Source organism: Oryctolagus cuniculus, chromosome 11, assembly GCF_051225735.1.
Source record: "Oryctolagus cuniculus isolate XC-2025 breed Fujian yellow rabbit chromosome 11, ASM5122573v1, whole genome shotgun sequence".
NCBI classification, from domain to species: domain Eukaryota; kingdom Metazoa; phylum Chordata; class Mammalia; order Lagomorpha; family Leporidae; genus Oryctolagus; species Oryctolagus cuniculus.
Window position 1 is genome coordinate 57,244,173 of NC_142877.1, and position 16,905 is coordinate 57,261,077.

The 16,905-nt window shown below is 56.5% G+C and overlaps 1 protein-coding gene across 1 annotated transcript; it reads right to left on the minus strand.

The window, feature by feature from the left end:
* Nucleotides 1–9,412: 9,412 nt before the first annotated feature.
* Nucleotides 9,413–14,394, minus strand: GPR84 (G protein-coupled receptor 84). Its single transcript, XM_002711134.5, has 2 exons — nucleotides 11,927–14,394; nucleotides 9,413–10,816 (listed from the first exon to the last, which is right to left on the minus strand). Exon 2 carries the CDS (start codon nucleotides 10,791–10,793, stop codon nucleotides 9,606–9,608), a length of 1,188 nt encoding a protein of 395 aa, XP_002711180.2. The 5' UTR covers nucleotides 10,794–10,816; nucleotides 11,927–14,394; the 3' UTR covers nucleotides 9,413–9,605.
* Nucleotides 14,395–16,905: the final 2,511 nt, after the last annotated feature.

Sequence of the window (16,905 nt, forward strand, 5' to 3'; positions counted from 1 at the left end):
TTTGTGTGATGTTTCTGTTCCTCTTGCTCTCTTTTTGGCAGGGACTCCTATTCCTTCAGCCTCTCCCCCCCTCCATCCCCATCTTATAATATTTCTTCCCTCCTGCCTCAGAGACTCCCCAGCAATCCCCCCCATTCCTAATTTACGGGGCTGTTTGCCTCCTTGGCATCTCCCCGTCCCCTCGCCTGGAAATTGGCGCCAGGGGTAGGGTGGGGCTGGTATTTTCTCAGTGGGAGTCTCAGGGAACCGAGTTCTTTCCCCCACCACCCCCAAAGCCAGCTGCCTGCTCCCGCCTCAGCCATTAGTAACCCGGAGCCGCGCACCTGCGTGGGGGCTCCCTTCCTGCGCCTCCCACTCCTGCTCTGAAGCGGCGCTCAGCGGGTTATTTATCGGAGCCAGCGCTGCCGCAGAAGGTCAGGACGGTGGTGTAAATAACCTCTTCTCGCCATTTCCCCATCCCTGCAGAGCCTGCCCCCTCCCCCTCCCCCACCTTTATTCGCACAAATGAATGTGGCTGGGCTGGCGCTGAGCCTGGCCCTGCATCTTAATGGGGCGGTGAGCTCACAAGATGGATTTAGCTGGGGTTTTATGGTTGCCGCGGCGACAGGAGAATGCTTTGGTTTTCTTTCCCCCTTCCTCTGCAGGATTTTAAGAAGGGGGGAGTGTGGGGAGCCCTCCTCTCCACTGCAGTTTGAAGGGTCTCCTTCGCAGTCACCTCTGCTGCTCGTAAAATGGGCCTACAATTGCAGGATGAAGCAGTAGGCTGAACGAGTGCTTCTGATAGACCTGGAGTCCTCCAGTCTTGTCTGAAAACCTGGAGATTGAGCTCAGCACTGTGTGCCCAGAATCCCTCAGCAGATAGGAAAGACGGCTGGGTGCATCACGCCTGCCTGCAGTCCTGCGTTGAAAGTTGGGGTGCAGGGAGGGTTGGATGTAGGCTAGGTATCACCTTTGAGCTGGTGAAGAGCAGCGTCCAGCCTCACCACCATCACCCAGCACCGACCCCGGGGAGCAGGGCAGGCTTAGTTGCGGAGTTAGAGGGTGGTGTCCTGTGATGATGTGGATGGTGGCCTTCTGTCTGGTTCTCAAATGTGGAACTCACAGAGCTTCCGGTTCCCTAGCTTCCTTGGTTTGACCTTCCCTGGCCTTCTGCTTTCTCACCAAGAATGAAACTGGTGCCCCTGGCCTAACCTGTCTCCTGGCCAGCAATTTTCTTTTGCAACTATGGGTAAAGCCACCCCTACCGCTGACTGGAGCAGAGACTGGGGAGCAGGGCCTGATGGTCTCCCTCTGTCTCTTTCTGATCCTGGGCCTCTGCCTGTCTGTTTGTGAGCCTTTCCCTCTTCCCCAGGGGACCCTGGGAGGCCCCTCCTCTCCTTCCCCCTCTCCCTCTGCTTTGGCTGGGAAAGTGACTACAGCCTGAACAGTGCCAGACACCTGCCTGCCAGATGTGGCGATTCCCCACTCTCCCCCCCCAGCCCAAATGTCTATCCTTTCCCCACCCCACTGAGCTCAGGCAGAGGGAGCCCCCCCCCCCCCCCCCCGCAGGGTGATTTACTGCTGCAGCCTCTTCCTCTGGCTCCTCTCCCTCCCCCTGGTGCCCATGCCCCCTCTGTTCCCACACGTCCTGCAGTCACCCCACTCGGGGGTGCTGGGCTGTGTGAGCCCAGACCCTGCACTGGAGAAGGAACGGGTGGGGTGAGGGTGCCTGGCCTCTGCTTCACCCATGGGAGAGCAGGGCTGAGGACAGTGGCAGCCAGAGCTGATGTCATTCTCACTGCGGGAGGAAGGGAGGTGACAGGAGGAGGTTAATGGGAGGGAACAGCACTCCGAGATCATCTGCAGAGGAGGAAGATGGCTCTGAGAACTTCCCAGGCAGGAGAAAGAGTCTGGAATTGTGACTACCTTGGTCCCCATCACATCTTTGCTGGGCTGGGTCTCCAGACTTTGTCCCTGGATCTGTATCTCAGATGACCCGGTAGATGTCCCTTTGATGGAACAAGGACATAAAGCTCAGCCATTCCAGCTCATTGCCCAAAAGAGAGATAAAATAGGAATGTATCCCTTGTCCCTGAATCCCAATTTGGTCTCCCACCCCATCCCCTGCATTCTTCCTCAGGTTTGGAAGCTGGTGGCAGCGGGCCAAACTTGAAAAACCTGTATGGAGAAGCTCACCCCTGCCTACTACCCCCACCTCACCCCTAGCCCACCTAAGATATAAAAAAGCCCAGCCCCTGGGGTCTGGGCCCTCTGCCACGTGTTCAGTCCGTTTGTACACGGGCAGTTGGTCGACCTTTGCTAGTTTATTTTCTTTGAATAAATTCAGTCTGGCTGTGAGTTTGTATTCTGCCTCCTCTCTGTTCTGCACCGTTTTTCTTACACCCTCAGCTGCTGCCCTTTGGACTGACCCAAGACACGCACCCAGAGGGCACCTGAAGTCCTTACTCTCCTCCCTCCTGCATCCCTTCTCCCTGGACACCCCCTGGTTTCCCCTCCCACACGATATCAAGCCCCACGTGATTCTCACGCCTCCCACCCAAGCAAGGCCTTGCTCGTGGCCTCTTCTCTCTCCACTCCTTCTCTCCTTGCACCCTAATTCCCACAGGTCCATCCCCGCGCCAGAACAGGGTTCCAGGGTGGGAATGAAGTAGCGGGTAGCTGGCGGGGGCGGAGTGGGGGAGTGTGGCAAAGACAGGACAGATGAAGAGTCCAAGGAAGTAGAGGAGGGGACAAGGAGTTGGAAAGAAAAACACAGTGAGGAAAAGCCACTGAGACAAAGAGGCAGAGGCTGAGAGTTAGCGAGAATAACAACCTGGGAGAATGAGAGAGACTGGCCCAACATAGCGAGGCTGGGAGCCCCGAAAAAAAAAGGAGAGATAGAGACAAGTCACTGGGGAGGGGCCAGGCCAGGGGCAGGCTGGCTCTCCTGGGCTACCTCATGCCGATGGTAACAGGCCATAAATCTGTGTGTGTGTCCATTTGTGTGTGTGTGTGGGGGGGTGCACATGCATGGCACACGTAAGTGTGGGGAAGGAGTGCTTCTCACAATTTTCTCTCTGTAGCTTCTTGCCAGCAGGCATCCCACGCCGACCCCCGCCCCATCCTCCAGGGCCATTCTGTAGGAATCCTGGCTCTCTCGCTTGGAATGCAGGCCTGCTGGAATGTCCAGGATCTGTAGACTCAAGAGGCCCAGTCCCCTCACTGCCCACCCCGGGGCCTGCCCACCAGCTGCTCCTGTCCATCTTCCCCTCCCTCGCTCTCCTTGTATCTGCCCCTCCTCCATGAAGACCCCTCCCCCAGCCTCTGACCTGCAGCCTGCCTGGGGCTGGGGGTCAGAGGGGAGACAAAGACAGAATTTATCACCGGTATAGAGAAGCAGCCAGAGACCCTGGGGCTGAGGGCAATGGCTGACCCCCTCTGGGGTGGGAGGGAACCTAGGCCCAAGGCTGGGAGGCTGGAAGGCTGGCTTCCAGGGGCTTCTGCTCACAACCCCCAACTTCTCCCACTGCAGCCTTGTCTCTGAGGACGTAGAAAATCCCCACGAGGGTGATGGTGACACCCAGGTGACTTTAGGAAAACCTGAGAGGAGAGGAGGGAAGAGGCACCTTAGGCTCATTCTTAGGGACAGTGATTGTTTCAGGGACTAGGAAGGAGTTCGGGGGAACACTGCAACAGATGGGATCCGGAGAGCCTCCCCTCTAACAGGGGACAGGCCCGGCTGCCGGGAATCAGAGTGGTTCCGGGTCCTGAAAGACAGGAGACCCGTCTCACCTGAACGTGAAGAAAGGAACGGAACTGCCAAGGGTTCCCACTTGAGCTCTTCTGAGGAGGCCTTTCCTCCCTGCGATGCCCAGCCCGCTCCTCGGAGGGGGCAGCAGCCGCTGGACCCTGCCCTTACAGTAAACACACTGCTGGCCTGAAATCGTCTCCGCTCAGCAGAGTGTGCCGGAGAGGGAACCGTGTGATCCACGAGTTTCCCAGAAACCTGGCCGTAGATCTTCTCGTGGACAGCTCCTGCGGCCTCCCCAGCTGCCCAGGGAGGCCCACCCCCAGCCCCTCCAGAACCTCGGCGTGTCACAGGCCCCCACAGACCCGACCGGGAAGCTCTCGCAGCTCCTCCAGCCCCTGGCACCCAACATCCTGCTTTTGGCTCCCACCCTACTGTCCTGGGAGAAGCAGGCTAGAGTAACCTGCAAGGGAGAAGAGAGTAGAAGGAAGGGAAACCGAGGCACAATCCCACCAACCCATTCCCATCCAGGATCTCGGGTAGGCTCTGCTCGAACTCCCCTGCAAGCTGAAACAATCCCCCCAATCTCTGATGGCAAGACAAAGTTGGACATTTTAGTGGGAGGGGGCCTAGCTGGGGAGGGAAGGTTGGGAGAGGACAAAAGAACGGAGGGCCGAGGGTAGTGGCCTCCAGGGGTAAGGGAGAAACAGGAAAAGGCAGAAGAGAGCATCTCTTTTTTTCCCCCTCACTCCCCTTCCCCCAATTGAGGAGGCAGATTTACAGCCTTGGTTTGGGGAGGGGGTGAGCATAAGGAAGACAGATCTGCAGTTCTGCCCTCTGAGTGTCTGGGTACTTAGCTTTAACTCCCCCATTAGCATCAATCCCCATCTTGCTACCCATCCGTCTTCTGACATCAGCTCCTTCCCCTCTCTGTAGCCCAGGCTTTCTGACCCTAAGTGGCTCTTAAAGGGCCAGTCTAGACCCTTCTCTGCCTCCCTCCTCCCAGTCCAGGCGGCAGCAGCATGGTGTGTGTGCACGCATGTGTACAGTGGCCATCCTGGCCAAGGCCATGGTAGAGGGACGCCATGGCCTCCAGGGCCTCTTCCCCAGCGTTCTTAGACCCCCATCTTGGCTGACTGCGTCCCCAAGCCCAGAGCAAGCCCTCTCCTGGGACTAGGGGGTCGCAGACGCCCGGCTCCTGGAGCAGGCATGCGGATCCCCGGCAGATTCTTTCTCCCTCATTTCCTGGAGGCCCAGGGCAAGCGGGTGTCAGGAACTCCTGGCTGTTTTTAATTCTCTACGAGCAGTGGGGGTGGACAGGTTGGCGGCTGAGACTCCTAGGAGATGCCCTGAGCCCCACATTCCTGGCCTCCTTTCCCAGGAATCCAGACTGTGGCCTCTGGGGGGGTGGGGGAGAGTGTGTGCAGGGATTTCACATCTTCCTCTGCTGGCGGGCGGGCGGCGAGGGAGGTGACAGGCCAGAGAAACCTGCCTCTGAGTTTCCTGGCTCCTCTTCCCAAATCCTCAGCCACTGAGCTTGGGGTGGGGGTGGGTGGGGGACGGGTTGCTCCTCGTCTCCAGCACCCGCCCCCGCGCACTCCAGGGGCTGCACCCACGCCAGGAGGCCTGGAAAGTTCCTCCCCTCGCCGCCTGCACCCCGCTCTGCGGCAGAGCGCTGCGGTCCTGCCAGGGGCCCTCCCGGGCCCGTCCACCCCCTTCCTGATACCCGAAACCCCTTCCTGGCCTCCCGCGGCGCTCCCTGCCCCGGCTGAGGGTGGGGGGCTTTGGGAAAATGGCCCTGCTAAAAACAGGAGCCCCCCCTAGCTGCACACATCCCCCCCCCCCAGTGCTCCCTTATTTATCACCTCCCAAACCTCACCCTCAAACAAGCATAAATATTCCTAATTCCTGAAGGCCAACTCTGAACTCATAAATTTCACGGGGAGGTGAGCGAGGGGAGGAGTGGGGTCTCCGGGCCGGGGAGCGCGCTGCAGCCTGCGGCCTGGGGGAGGCGCTCGCCGCGTGCCCACGCGCGGGCCGAGGGGTCCCCGAGGCGAGGGGGAGCGGGAGCCGCTGTCCTCGCCGTCCCCTGGGGGGTGCGTCGGGCTCCCCCCCACACACCCCAGTGCGCCACCATCCTCTCTCCCTCTTGTCTCTGCCCCTTGCACAGCCATTGTCTGGACAGCCACGTCTCCTCTCCCACTCCGGCGGGGCGGCGAGGCGGCGAGGCGCGCAAAGCCCGCTCGGGCCCGGGCGCCGTCTCCTCAGCCTCCTCTCCCGGCCCTCAGACGGGCCCCTTCTCTCCTCAGCCCTCGCTCCCTCGCGCCTCTCCTCAGCCAGCCTTTTTTTTCTGTCACCCTGTGGCCCCCTTCGCCCTCCAGCCTCCTCTGCCCTCCCCGCACCCCTCAAACCCCCTCCTCCGCCCCGGTTCCCACCACTACCGCCACGGGACTCCCAGTGCCCCCTCCCAGCGGATGAAAGGGAAGGGAGGAGGGGGCTCGCGGGACAGGTAGAGGGAGGGCGGGAGGAGCCAGAGCGCGGGAGAGGGAGAGGGGAGGGGCCTCCTCACTCCCCAGCGGCGCCCCCCTCCCCGCCGCCCCCCACCCCGAGCCATAAATCAGAGCCACGGCGGCCTGGCCAATGGGAGAATGACTCGTAAATCGGCCTGTCAAGATCAGCCAATGAGAGGCAGCGTTAAATCAAGTCCTGTCAGCGCTTGGCCAATGAAAGGCCCTGGGCTGACCATAAATCTGCCTGTAAGAGACAGCGGGAGAGAGAGAGCGTGCGGGCGAGCGAGAGCCGCGGGGCGGGGGCCTGGGGCGGGGGGGGGGGCGGGGGGGTGGGGGAGGGCGAGCGAGAGGAGGCGCTTAGTCCGGGAGAGGCGATCGCGGAGGTGCGAGCGCTGAAGACAGCCTGCAGGAGAGACGGACAGATGGAGAGGGACAAAGAGAAGCCGGGGGAGATAGCGTCACCGAGGCAGCGCTAGGCTCGGGCGGGAGACTGACAAAGAGACAGGCCCTGACTGTCACCCGGCGCGGGGCCCCTGGGCGCACCCACTCTCCTGCCCCTTCCCCTCAATCGCCCAGACCGAGAGTGTGGGGCCGCCATGGAGGGTGCGGAGGGAGGGGTTGCTTTCTCGCGGACATCTCAGACCGCACTGTTTCCGCTTGTGTCCTCTGAGTCATCTTTTCCAGCGGCCTGCGTTATTTTTTTTTCCGGTGACTGGTAACTGGGAAAGTCCTCCCTGCAGTCTAACCTCAATCCCTATTGCTGCACCTCTCTACTTGAGGAAGCTTTTGAAGTGCCCTCAAGGGATGTGAAACGGGATCCTCTCCACCACCCCCTTTCAGAATCTTAGAAAGCCAGGGTAGAAAGGACTTTCAGGGACCTTCTTGTCGCTTGATCCTAAATTTAACAAGGCAGCTGTTCTGTAGTGCTTACACACTTGTGGGCTGGCAGTGCCTGAGGTTAGACTGTCCACAAACCATCCCCAGCTGGCCCACCTCGGGAAGATGCCATGTTCTCATTGTGTCTCAGAGGTAGCACGTAGCCTGGCACTGGGCGTTTGTGTGCTAGGAGTGCACAGTGCCTGCCGTTTGTGTAGATGCAATGCAGGCCCCCCCCCACGCCCCGGGGTCCACAGAGCTAACTGGCCGTGCCCTGCAGTGCTCCTGGGGTGCTGCCTTGGGAGCCCCAGCTTGAGCCCTTGTAGACTGCTGGGGTTTTGTGGAGGGCGAACGCGCCGGCCCGTGGGCATTCCCTGGGCCTGGAAATGGGTTGCATGTGACGATATCCATCTGTCCGTCGAGTGATTTCTGCCCGTGTTTGGGTCTCTCCAGATTTTACTTTGTTCTCCCAGACCCTGGACTTGGGGCCTTGAAACGGACAGCAAGGGTCACATCAGCATGACTCAAATTCCAGCCCCAGCACCGCCCACCCTGCTCCCGTCCGCGCCCCACCCCATCCTACTTTCTTCCTAAGCACTGAAGGAAAGGGGAGGGTGCGGCTCCCTGGGTGTCCGATCCCTGGTCGGAGTCTCTGGACTCCCGGCCCTGCCAGCACCTTCTGTCCTCAGACAGGAAGCAGAATGGAAACACAGACAACCAGCGTCACCTGGTGGCCACAGGTGCTCCACGGCTGTGTACCCGGAGACATGAGGAGGAACGGAATGGTGTGGTCTCCCCCAAGCCTGGCCCCTGAGCCCTCTCAGCAGGGGTCTCTGTTCTGTCTGCTCCTGGGACCCAGCTGAATTAGCCCCAGGAGAGAGACTGCTATCATTCCTGGAACCCTCAGCTGGGCTCCACTCCACTTCCAACTTAAAAAAAAAAAAAAAAAGGCAGGCTAAAACTGTGGTTGTTTTTTTGTTTTTTTTGTTTTTTTTTTGACAGGTAGAGTTATAGACAGTGAGAGAGAGACAGAGAGAAAGGTCTTCCTTCCGTTGGTTCACTCCCCAAATGGCCACCATGGCTGGCGCTGTGACAATCTGAAGCCAGGAACCAGGTGCTTCTTCCTGGTCTCCCATGGGGTGCAGGGCCCAAGCACTTGGGCCATCCTCCACTGCCTTCCCGGGCCACAGCAGAGAGCTGGACTGGAAGAGGAGCAACCGGGACTAGAACCCGGTTCCCATATGGGATGCTGGCACCACAGGCAGAGGATTAGCCAAGTGAGCCACAGCGCCAGCCCCTAAAACTGTTTCTAAAAAGACATGTTTTTCATTTTATTTCAAAGGCAGAGAGATCTTCCATCCACTAATTCACTCCTCAAATGCCCACAACAGCCAGGCCTCGGCCAAGCTGAAGCCAGGAGGCAGGAATTCACTCTGGATCTCCCACACGGGTGGCAAGGCCCCGTCGTTGAACCGTCACCTGCTGCCTCCCAGGGTGTGCGTTAGCAGGAAGAGGAGTCAGGATTTGAACCCAGGGATTCAAATATGGGATGCAGGTGTCCCAAGTGAGTTTTTTTTTTTAATTAAAGATTTTTATTTATTTATTTGAGATGCAGAGTTACGGGGGGGGGGGGGCAAGGAGCAAGCACTTGGGCCATCTTCCACTGCTTTCCCAAGCCATAGCAGAGAGCTGGATCAGAAAAGGAGCAGCCAGGTCTTGAACTGGTGCCCATAGATGCTGGCACCACAGGCAGCAGTTTACCTGCTATGTCACAGCACCAGCCCTGCAGAAGGATTTTTTTTTAATATTTATTTATTTATTTATTTGAAAGAGTTACACAGAGAGAGAAGGAGAGACAGAGAGAGAGAGAGAGAGGTCTTCCATCCGATGGTTCACTCCCCAATTGGCCACAATGGCCGGAGCTACACTGATCCGAAGCCAGGAGCAAGTTTCTTCTGAGTCTCCCATGTGGGTGCAGGGGCCCAAGGACTTGGGCCATCTTCCACTGCTTTCCCAGGCCATAGCAGAGAGCTGGATCAGAAGTGGAGCAGCTGGGACTCGAACTGGCACCCACATAGGATGCCGACACTGTAGGCAGCGGCTTCACCCACTACGCCACAGCGCCGGCCCCAGGCTCTTAACTTTTGCATCAAAAGCCCACCCCAGGCTAATCCTCTTGAGCCACCTCACATGTTTTATCACCTGGAATCCCCGGCTGCTTTCTGCCCCTGCCCAGACACAGGTCCTTCCAAATCCTCAGCTATTTGGTTCTCACTCCAAACCAACCAGAGACCACACCTGAGCGCTGCAAGCATAGAACTCATTTATTAATACTTCATAATGCTGTCGGGCAGCCGAGGGCCAAAACACAGCTCTAGGGGGAGTTGGCTTGGGGGTGGAGAGGTTGCCGTGAGACTGTCCACAGGTGTCCCTTTCACCTGTCCTCAAATCGGCTGGGCACCCTGGTTCGGGAGGGGGGTGCGGACGCGGCGCTAACGGAGCCTCCGGAAACTCTGGGGCCCTTGTCTCAAGAGGGAGCCGTATGCTTGGCGGAACTGGCGGTTCATGGCTGCATAGAGCACAGGGTTGATGCAACCGTTGAGCCATGTGAGATTGGCGGCTAGCATGTGGGCAACCCGGGGAGCCCGGACCTTGGCGTCGAAGATGTTGAGCAGCAAGAAAGGGATGTAGCTCAGGGCAAAGCAGATAAACACTGCGAAACACATCCGGGTTACCTTCCCGAACTCTGATGGGGAGTCCTGAGTTCTTCGCGCTCCTTCTATAGGTGGCCGGGCCTTGGCAGGCACTTCTGGGTGGCTTTTCTCTGCCATCGGCTTAGCTACCTTGCCGTAGCTCGGATTCCCCACGTCCGACCAGTCCCCTTCCTGGGTGGTGGCGGCGCTGACCGGCTCCGATGAAATCCCTTCACTGGGCCCTCCTGACACCAGCCCGCTGTCCAGCTCCTGGTAACGACCGGGCACGACTTCATCTGTGCCAGCCACGTGCTTGGCGCGGACGCTTGCCTGTTGCAGCTTGTACTGGTCCAGCGCCTGTGCCGCCCGCCTCACCTGTCGGTGGATGAGGCAGTAGAAGACACCGACACTGCTGAGTCCAAGCACAAAGTAGATGCCCATGAGGATGGTGGTATAGGGCCGGCCTCGGATGCGGTCAAAGCTGCAGGTGCAGACCACGGGCACCAAGACATAGACAGGCCACAGCGGGGCGAAGCTGGCCACACCCACGACCCAGGTGCCCACCAGTGCCAGCACCACCCCTTTGGCGCTGAAAATACGGGGGAAGAGCTTGGGGTGAGCAATGAGGAGGTAGCGTCCCAGGGCGATGAGGCAGAGGGTGAGGATGGAGACAGAATTGGACGTAAAAAGGAGGAGCCCAAAGATCCTGCAGAAGGTAGCGCCAGTGCGCCAGTGCAGGTGCAGGTAGGTGTCCACCGAGAAGGGCTGGAGGAGGGTGCAGTAGAGCAGATCCGCCAGCGTGAGGTTGGCGATGAGCAGGTTGAAGCGGGTTCGGAGTTTGGGCTGGATGGCCAGGGCCAGCAGGGTGAGCACGTTGCCCACGGTGCCCGTCACAGTCACCATCACGCCCCAGCTGACGGCGACGTAGCGATAGCCTAGCACAGACTTGTGGTAGCAGGAGAAATTGGCGTCCGAGGTGTTCCACATGACGGAGGCTGCAGAGGCAGCGGCTGCACAAGAAAAGGGGGGTCAGGAGCTGACCTTGCACTCGGACCCCTTGGGCAGCCCTGGGCCCTGGGACACCTGAACCGCTCCTGGAGCTTGGCATTAGTCACTGCCGCCAGAGCCATCCCTGGCCACCCCAGCTCTCTCCTGATGCTCCCGGTCCTTTCTCATTCTCAAAGCTTTTCCCAAATTCTCATTGAAACCTGTCTAAATTGCTACCTGCCCCCAAACCCTAGGCCTCTTCAATGTCCATCCAGTTGCTGTCAGTAAACCCAGTGTCTTCTAACCTTTTTTTGTGTGTGTTCTTTTTTTTTTTTTTTAAGATTTGTTTATTTATGAGAGAGAGAGAGTGAGAGAGGGAAGGGAAGGGGAGAGGAAGAAAGGGGAGGGGAGGGAGGGAAGGGATCTTCCTTCTGCTGGTTCATTCCACAAATGGTCACAACAGCCAGAGCTGGAGCCTCTTCCTGGTCTCCTATGATGGTGCAGGGATGCACTTGGGATATTCTCTGCTGCTTTCCCAAGCCATTAGCAGGGAGCTGGATGGGAAGTGGAGCAGCCGGGACTTGAACCGACACTCACATGAGATGCCGGCACTGTAGACGGCAGCTTAACCCACTATGCCACAGTGCCAACCCCAACTTTTTTTTTTTGTTAGGATTTATTTTACTTATTTGAAAGGCAGAGTGACATAGAGAGAGGGAGAGAAAGAGAGATCTTCCATGTACTGGCTCACTCCCCCATGGCTGCAATGGCCATAGCTGGCTCACACCGAAGCCAGGAACCAGCAACTCCATCCTGGTCTCCTATGTGCCTGCAGGGACCCAAGCACCTGGGCCATCTTCCACTGCTTTCCCAGGCACATTAACAAGAGCTGCATCAGAAGGAGAACAGCCGAGACTCAAACCAGTGCTCCCATAGGGAATGCCGGCATCGCCAACGGCAGCTTGACCTGCTGCACCACAATACCAGCCCCAGGAGACCCCTCCCTCTATTCAGGATGATACTGTAGTTCCCTCTGCTCCTCTCTGCTACACACACACACAGACACACACACACGGATCAGTTTTTCTATTTGAGAAAGGAAAAGTATCCCCCGCCCCATCCCCAATACTCACTGGAGTCTCCCCGGCTTCGGTTCTCTTTGCAGAGGAAGAGGCCAAGAGCAATCCTTTCTGGTGGGCAGTCAGGCTCCGGGCGCGAGGCACCCAGCTCTCGTGTTCCCGGTTACACTAGGCTGACAGAGTAAGAAAGTCCGCAGTTACTCAACGCAGGCCACTTCCTTTCTGCCCTCCGGTGCTTCTCATTTCGCTTCTCTGGTGAAATTCCCCGCAGCTTACTCCAGAGCCATCTCCTTCCTTTCTCCTCCCCAGGCTCGGCTCAGTCTCTTCCCCTGTTGACATGATGGGAACACCTACAAGGTCATTGCTGAGAACTGCTGGGGCACCGAGGCAGCACCGGGCCAGCCGAAAGATCAGACCAGGTTCTGGGGGCAGCTCTGGGCACCCCAGAAGGCTCGGGTCTGCTCTGGGGGTGGGGCACCACCCTATCACATCTGAGACAAGGAGTCAGGTGAGGAAAGGTGGGAAGTGAGGCACCCAGGATCCGGGCTTCGTTCTGCACACGGGCTCAGTCCTGTTTAATCAGCCATTCATTCATTCATTCATTCATCCAGTCACTCAACACCTCTGTATTGAACACCTGCTACGCACCTGACTCTGAACTAGATATTGGAGACCCAAGAAACTCTGATACATGGTTTTGTGTTCTGTCTGGCGGGGTGGGGGGTGGGGGACAGATATGTAAGTATACAAATGTTTATTGGTAAGCTTTATTGGTAAGATTTATTTATTTGGTTTTCAAAAAATATTTTATTTATTTGAGAGGTAAAGTTACAGACAGTGAGAGGGAGAGACAGAGAGAAAGGTCTTCCCTCCACTGGTTCACTCCATAGATGACTGCAACGGCCGGAGCTGTGCTGATCCAAAGCCAGGACCAGGAGCTTCTTCCGGGTCTCCCACACGATGCAGAAGCCCAAGGACTTGGGCCATCTTCCACTGCTTTCCCAGGCCATAGCAGAGAACTGGATTGTAAGGGGAGCAGCCAGGACTAGAACCGGCTCCCATATGGGATGCCCATGCCTCAGGCGGAGGACTAACCTACTGCACCATGGCACTGGCCCCTTTTATTTATTTGAAAGGCAGAGTGAGACAGAGAGAGGGAGAGACAGAGAGAGAGAGAAATCTTCCATCATCTGGCTCACTCCCCAAATGGTTGCAATGGCTGGGGTTGAGCTGGGCTGAAGCCAGGAGCCTGGAACCTTATTTAAGCATTTGGACCGTCTTCTGCAGCTTTCTCAGCTGCATTAGCAGAGAGCTGCATCGGAAGTGGAGCAGCTGGGACTCAAACCAGTGTTCATATGGAATGAGTACTCAAACCAGTGCCACAATGCCAGCCCCTGCTATCTATTGTTTTTTTTTTTAATATTTAATTATTTTTATTTTATTTGAAAGGCAGAGAGAGATATAGAGAGAAAGAGATGGGCGGAGATCTTCCATCTAGTAGTTCACTCCCCAAATGCCCAATTTTGGGGATGAGGCCGGCCCAGGCTGACACCAGGAACTGGGAACTCTGGGACTCCGACATGAGTGGCAGGGGCTGGAGCCCTGGAGCCATCAGCTGTTCCATCTCGGGATGTACAAATAGGAAGCTGGATGGGAAGTGGAAGTACCAGGGCTCCAACTGTCACTCTGGCGTGGGATCCAGGAATCCCAAATGGCAGCTTAACCCATTGTGCTGCAACACCTGCCCCCAAATGGTTCCATTTTAAATGGTTATGTTGTACCTACCTCAAACGTTTGTCTCTTGGACAGCACGGTTGAAAATATTTCCTATCAGTCCCTTTCAGAAAAAGTTTGCTGAGGCTTGTTATACAGCCTGGCATGGGCTTAGGGGAAGGAGTGAGCTGCTAAGGAGGAAAGGGAGGAACCATGAACAGGAGTTTTGGGAGATCAGTAGGAAGGTATCCAGGACAGAGGAAAGAGCGTGCGCAGAGGCGTGCGGCTTCAGGTAGAGGCTGATGAGGGCATGAGGGAGGGAGCGCGGAGGAGACCAGCAAGAGCAGGATGCTAAGGGGCTGGAGTTTATGCTGGAAGTATTAAAAACAGGTCTGCAGGGAGACAGCTGTGAGCGACAGCCTGGAAGTGAGAGAGACCAGGAATGAACCAGCAGCGCAGACCAGAGACAGAAAGGGCTTGTGTTAGGACCACGCTGGATGTGACTCACACAGGGCCCCATACTTATTAGGGGTGGTCCTTGGTTTCATGATCTTCAGTCACTGTCTTAAAATGCTTCCTTCTTTTTAAGATTTTTTTTTAATTTATTTGAAAGGCAGAGCAACAAAAGAAAGAGGGAGAGACAGAGAGGATCATCCATCTGCGTTTCATTACTCATATGGCTGCAATGGCTGAGGCTGGGCCAGGTCAAAATCAGGAGCCAGGAACTCCATCTGGGCCTCTTATGTGGGTGACAGGGGCCCAAGAACTTGGGCTATCATCTGCTTTCTCAGGTGGATTAGCAGGGAGCTTGACTGGGAGCAGAGTGGCTGGGACTCCAGCCAGTGTTCTAATACGGGATGCCGGCACTGCAAACAGCGGCTTCACTCACTATCCCATAATGCTGAGCCCCAAATTCTTATTTAAAAAGAAGGATTTGGGGCCAGAGCTGTGGCATAGTGGGTAAAGCCACTGCTTCCAGAGCCAGCATCCCATATGGACGCCGGTTTGAATCCTGGCTGTTCCACTTCCAATCCAAGCTTTCTGCTAATGTCCTGGGAAAGCAGTAGAAGATGGCCCAAGTCCTTGGGCCCCTGCATCCATGTGGGAGACTCAGAAGAAACTCCTGGCTCCTGGCTTCAGATCGGCACAGCTCCAACTGTTGTGGCTATTTGGGGAGTGAACCAGTGTATGGAAGATCTCTCTCTCTCTCTCTCTCCCTCTCCCTCTCCCTCTCCCTCTCCCTCTCCCCCTCCCTCCTTTTCCTCTCTGTCACTCTGCCTTTCAAATAAATAAATAAATAAATATTAAAAAAAAGAAAGAAAGAAAGGCAGAGTGACAGAGAGAGACACACACAGATCTTTCATCCACTGGCTCACTCCCCAAACACCTGCAACAGCCAGGGCTGCACCAGGTGGAAGCCACAAACCAGGAACTCCATCCAGGTTTCTGACATGGGTAGGGACCCAAGGCCTTGGGCTACCATTTGTTGCCTCCCAGGTGCACCAGCAGGAAGCTGGTTCAGAGACAGGACACGGGATATGGGCAACCCAAGCAGCAGTTTAACCTGCTGCCCCACAACGTGGACTCCAAATTCTTAAGTTTTTCTGAACAAGGGCCCTGCTTCTCCATTTTACACTGGCCCCTACAAACCATGTGGTAGCCCTGGTTAGGACAGTGGTGGTAGGAATGTAGAACATGGGTCAGGAGCCATCGGTTCTTCAGGGCTCAGATGAGACTCCTTTGGGGCCCCGTAGATGAAGGGTTAGGAACAGAGAGGACTATGGCTGGCGCTCCATCTTCCGGATGGCTGGCGCTCTGGTAGCCCATAAGACCAGGAACATGAGTGGGGAGCAGGCTTAAGGCATGCAGGACACCATGAGCTAGGTTTTAAGCCAGCAGGTTTGAGGCATCTGGTGGGTGCTAGCACCCTAGCGTCCCCAGAGCCATTGCACCCCAGTCTCTCCCCATCGCCTGCCCCATGTTTCTCTCTGACCCCTGTTTCTCTCCACCCACTCTTCTGCAGAGCCAATCCTGCCCTCAGCCTCCCATATCTCCACTTTCTTCTGTTTTTTTTTTTTTTTTTTTTCCTGAGCCAAGTTGACCTGAAAAAATAAACAAAAACACCCGAAACCTCATTGGCTTCTATTTCTAAGCCACAGCAAACCACCCCCCACCACCACCTTCACAGCTGACGAACCCAGAGGCCTCTCTTGTCCCCTCCCTCCCCTTTAACTGTCGTCATGTCACCTTCCCTCCTTCCATCTACAGACTGGGAAGTGGGTAGACAGAGGGAAGTGAAAAAGAAGACCTGAGTCAGGAGGACCACAGAGATGCTGGGCCTGTGTCTGGGCTGTTTCACTCTCTTGCTGTCCAGGAGGGCCGGAGGGCCACAGAGCCACCCTCTGCTGCTGGGAGTGTGTGCCTGAACTGAATTCTGGGGTGTAAGGGGGAGACAGACTCCTTCCCCCACACCCCATGTGAGAGGCGAGGTGTGCCCCTGTCCCATAGACATTTGGGGACCCTGACGAGAAGGTATGAGTATTCCAGCATCTCTGTAAATAGCACAGCCCTAGTTCCTTTTTTTTTTTAAGTTTCTTTTTTGTAAGTTTTTTTTTTTTTTTTTTGGGGGGGGGGTCGGCACTGTGGCGTGGTAGGCTAAGCCTCTGCTTGCGGTGCCGGCATCCCATATGAGCACCAGTGTGTGTCCTGGCTGCTCCTCTTCTGATCCAGCTCCCTGCTAATGCACCTGGGAGAGCAGTAGAAGATAGCCCAAGTGCTTGGGCCCCTGTACCCATGTGGTAGACCTGGAAGAAGCTCCTAGCTCTTGGCTTCAGATTAGCCCAGTTCCAGCCATTGCAGCCATTTGAGGAGTGAACCAGTAGATGAAAGATCTCTCTCTGTCTGTAACTCTACCTCAAATAAATAAATAAATCTTTTTTAATTTTTTAAAATTAAAGGTGGAGAGAAAGAGAGATCTACTGGTTTACTCCCCGAACCACCCCAACAGCTAGGTCCCTCCCACCAGGCCTAAGCCAGGAGCCGGGAACTTGGTTCTGGTCTCTCATGTGAATGGCAAGGGTTCAAGCACTTGGGCCATCCTCTGCTGCCTACCCAGGTGCATTAGCAGGGAGCTGGATGGGAAGTGGAGCAGCAGGGACTGGAACCAGAGCTCCCATATGGGATGCCAGCTCCACAAGAGACCCACTGCACCCCAGCACCAATTCTTGGCTCTTGGCTATATGCCTCAGTGGATCTCCAAAAGACCCAAACCGGAGGCTGCCATTATGGTGCAGTGGGCTTGCAATGCCGGCATCCATATC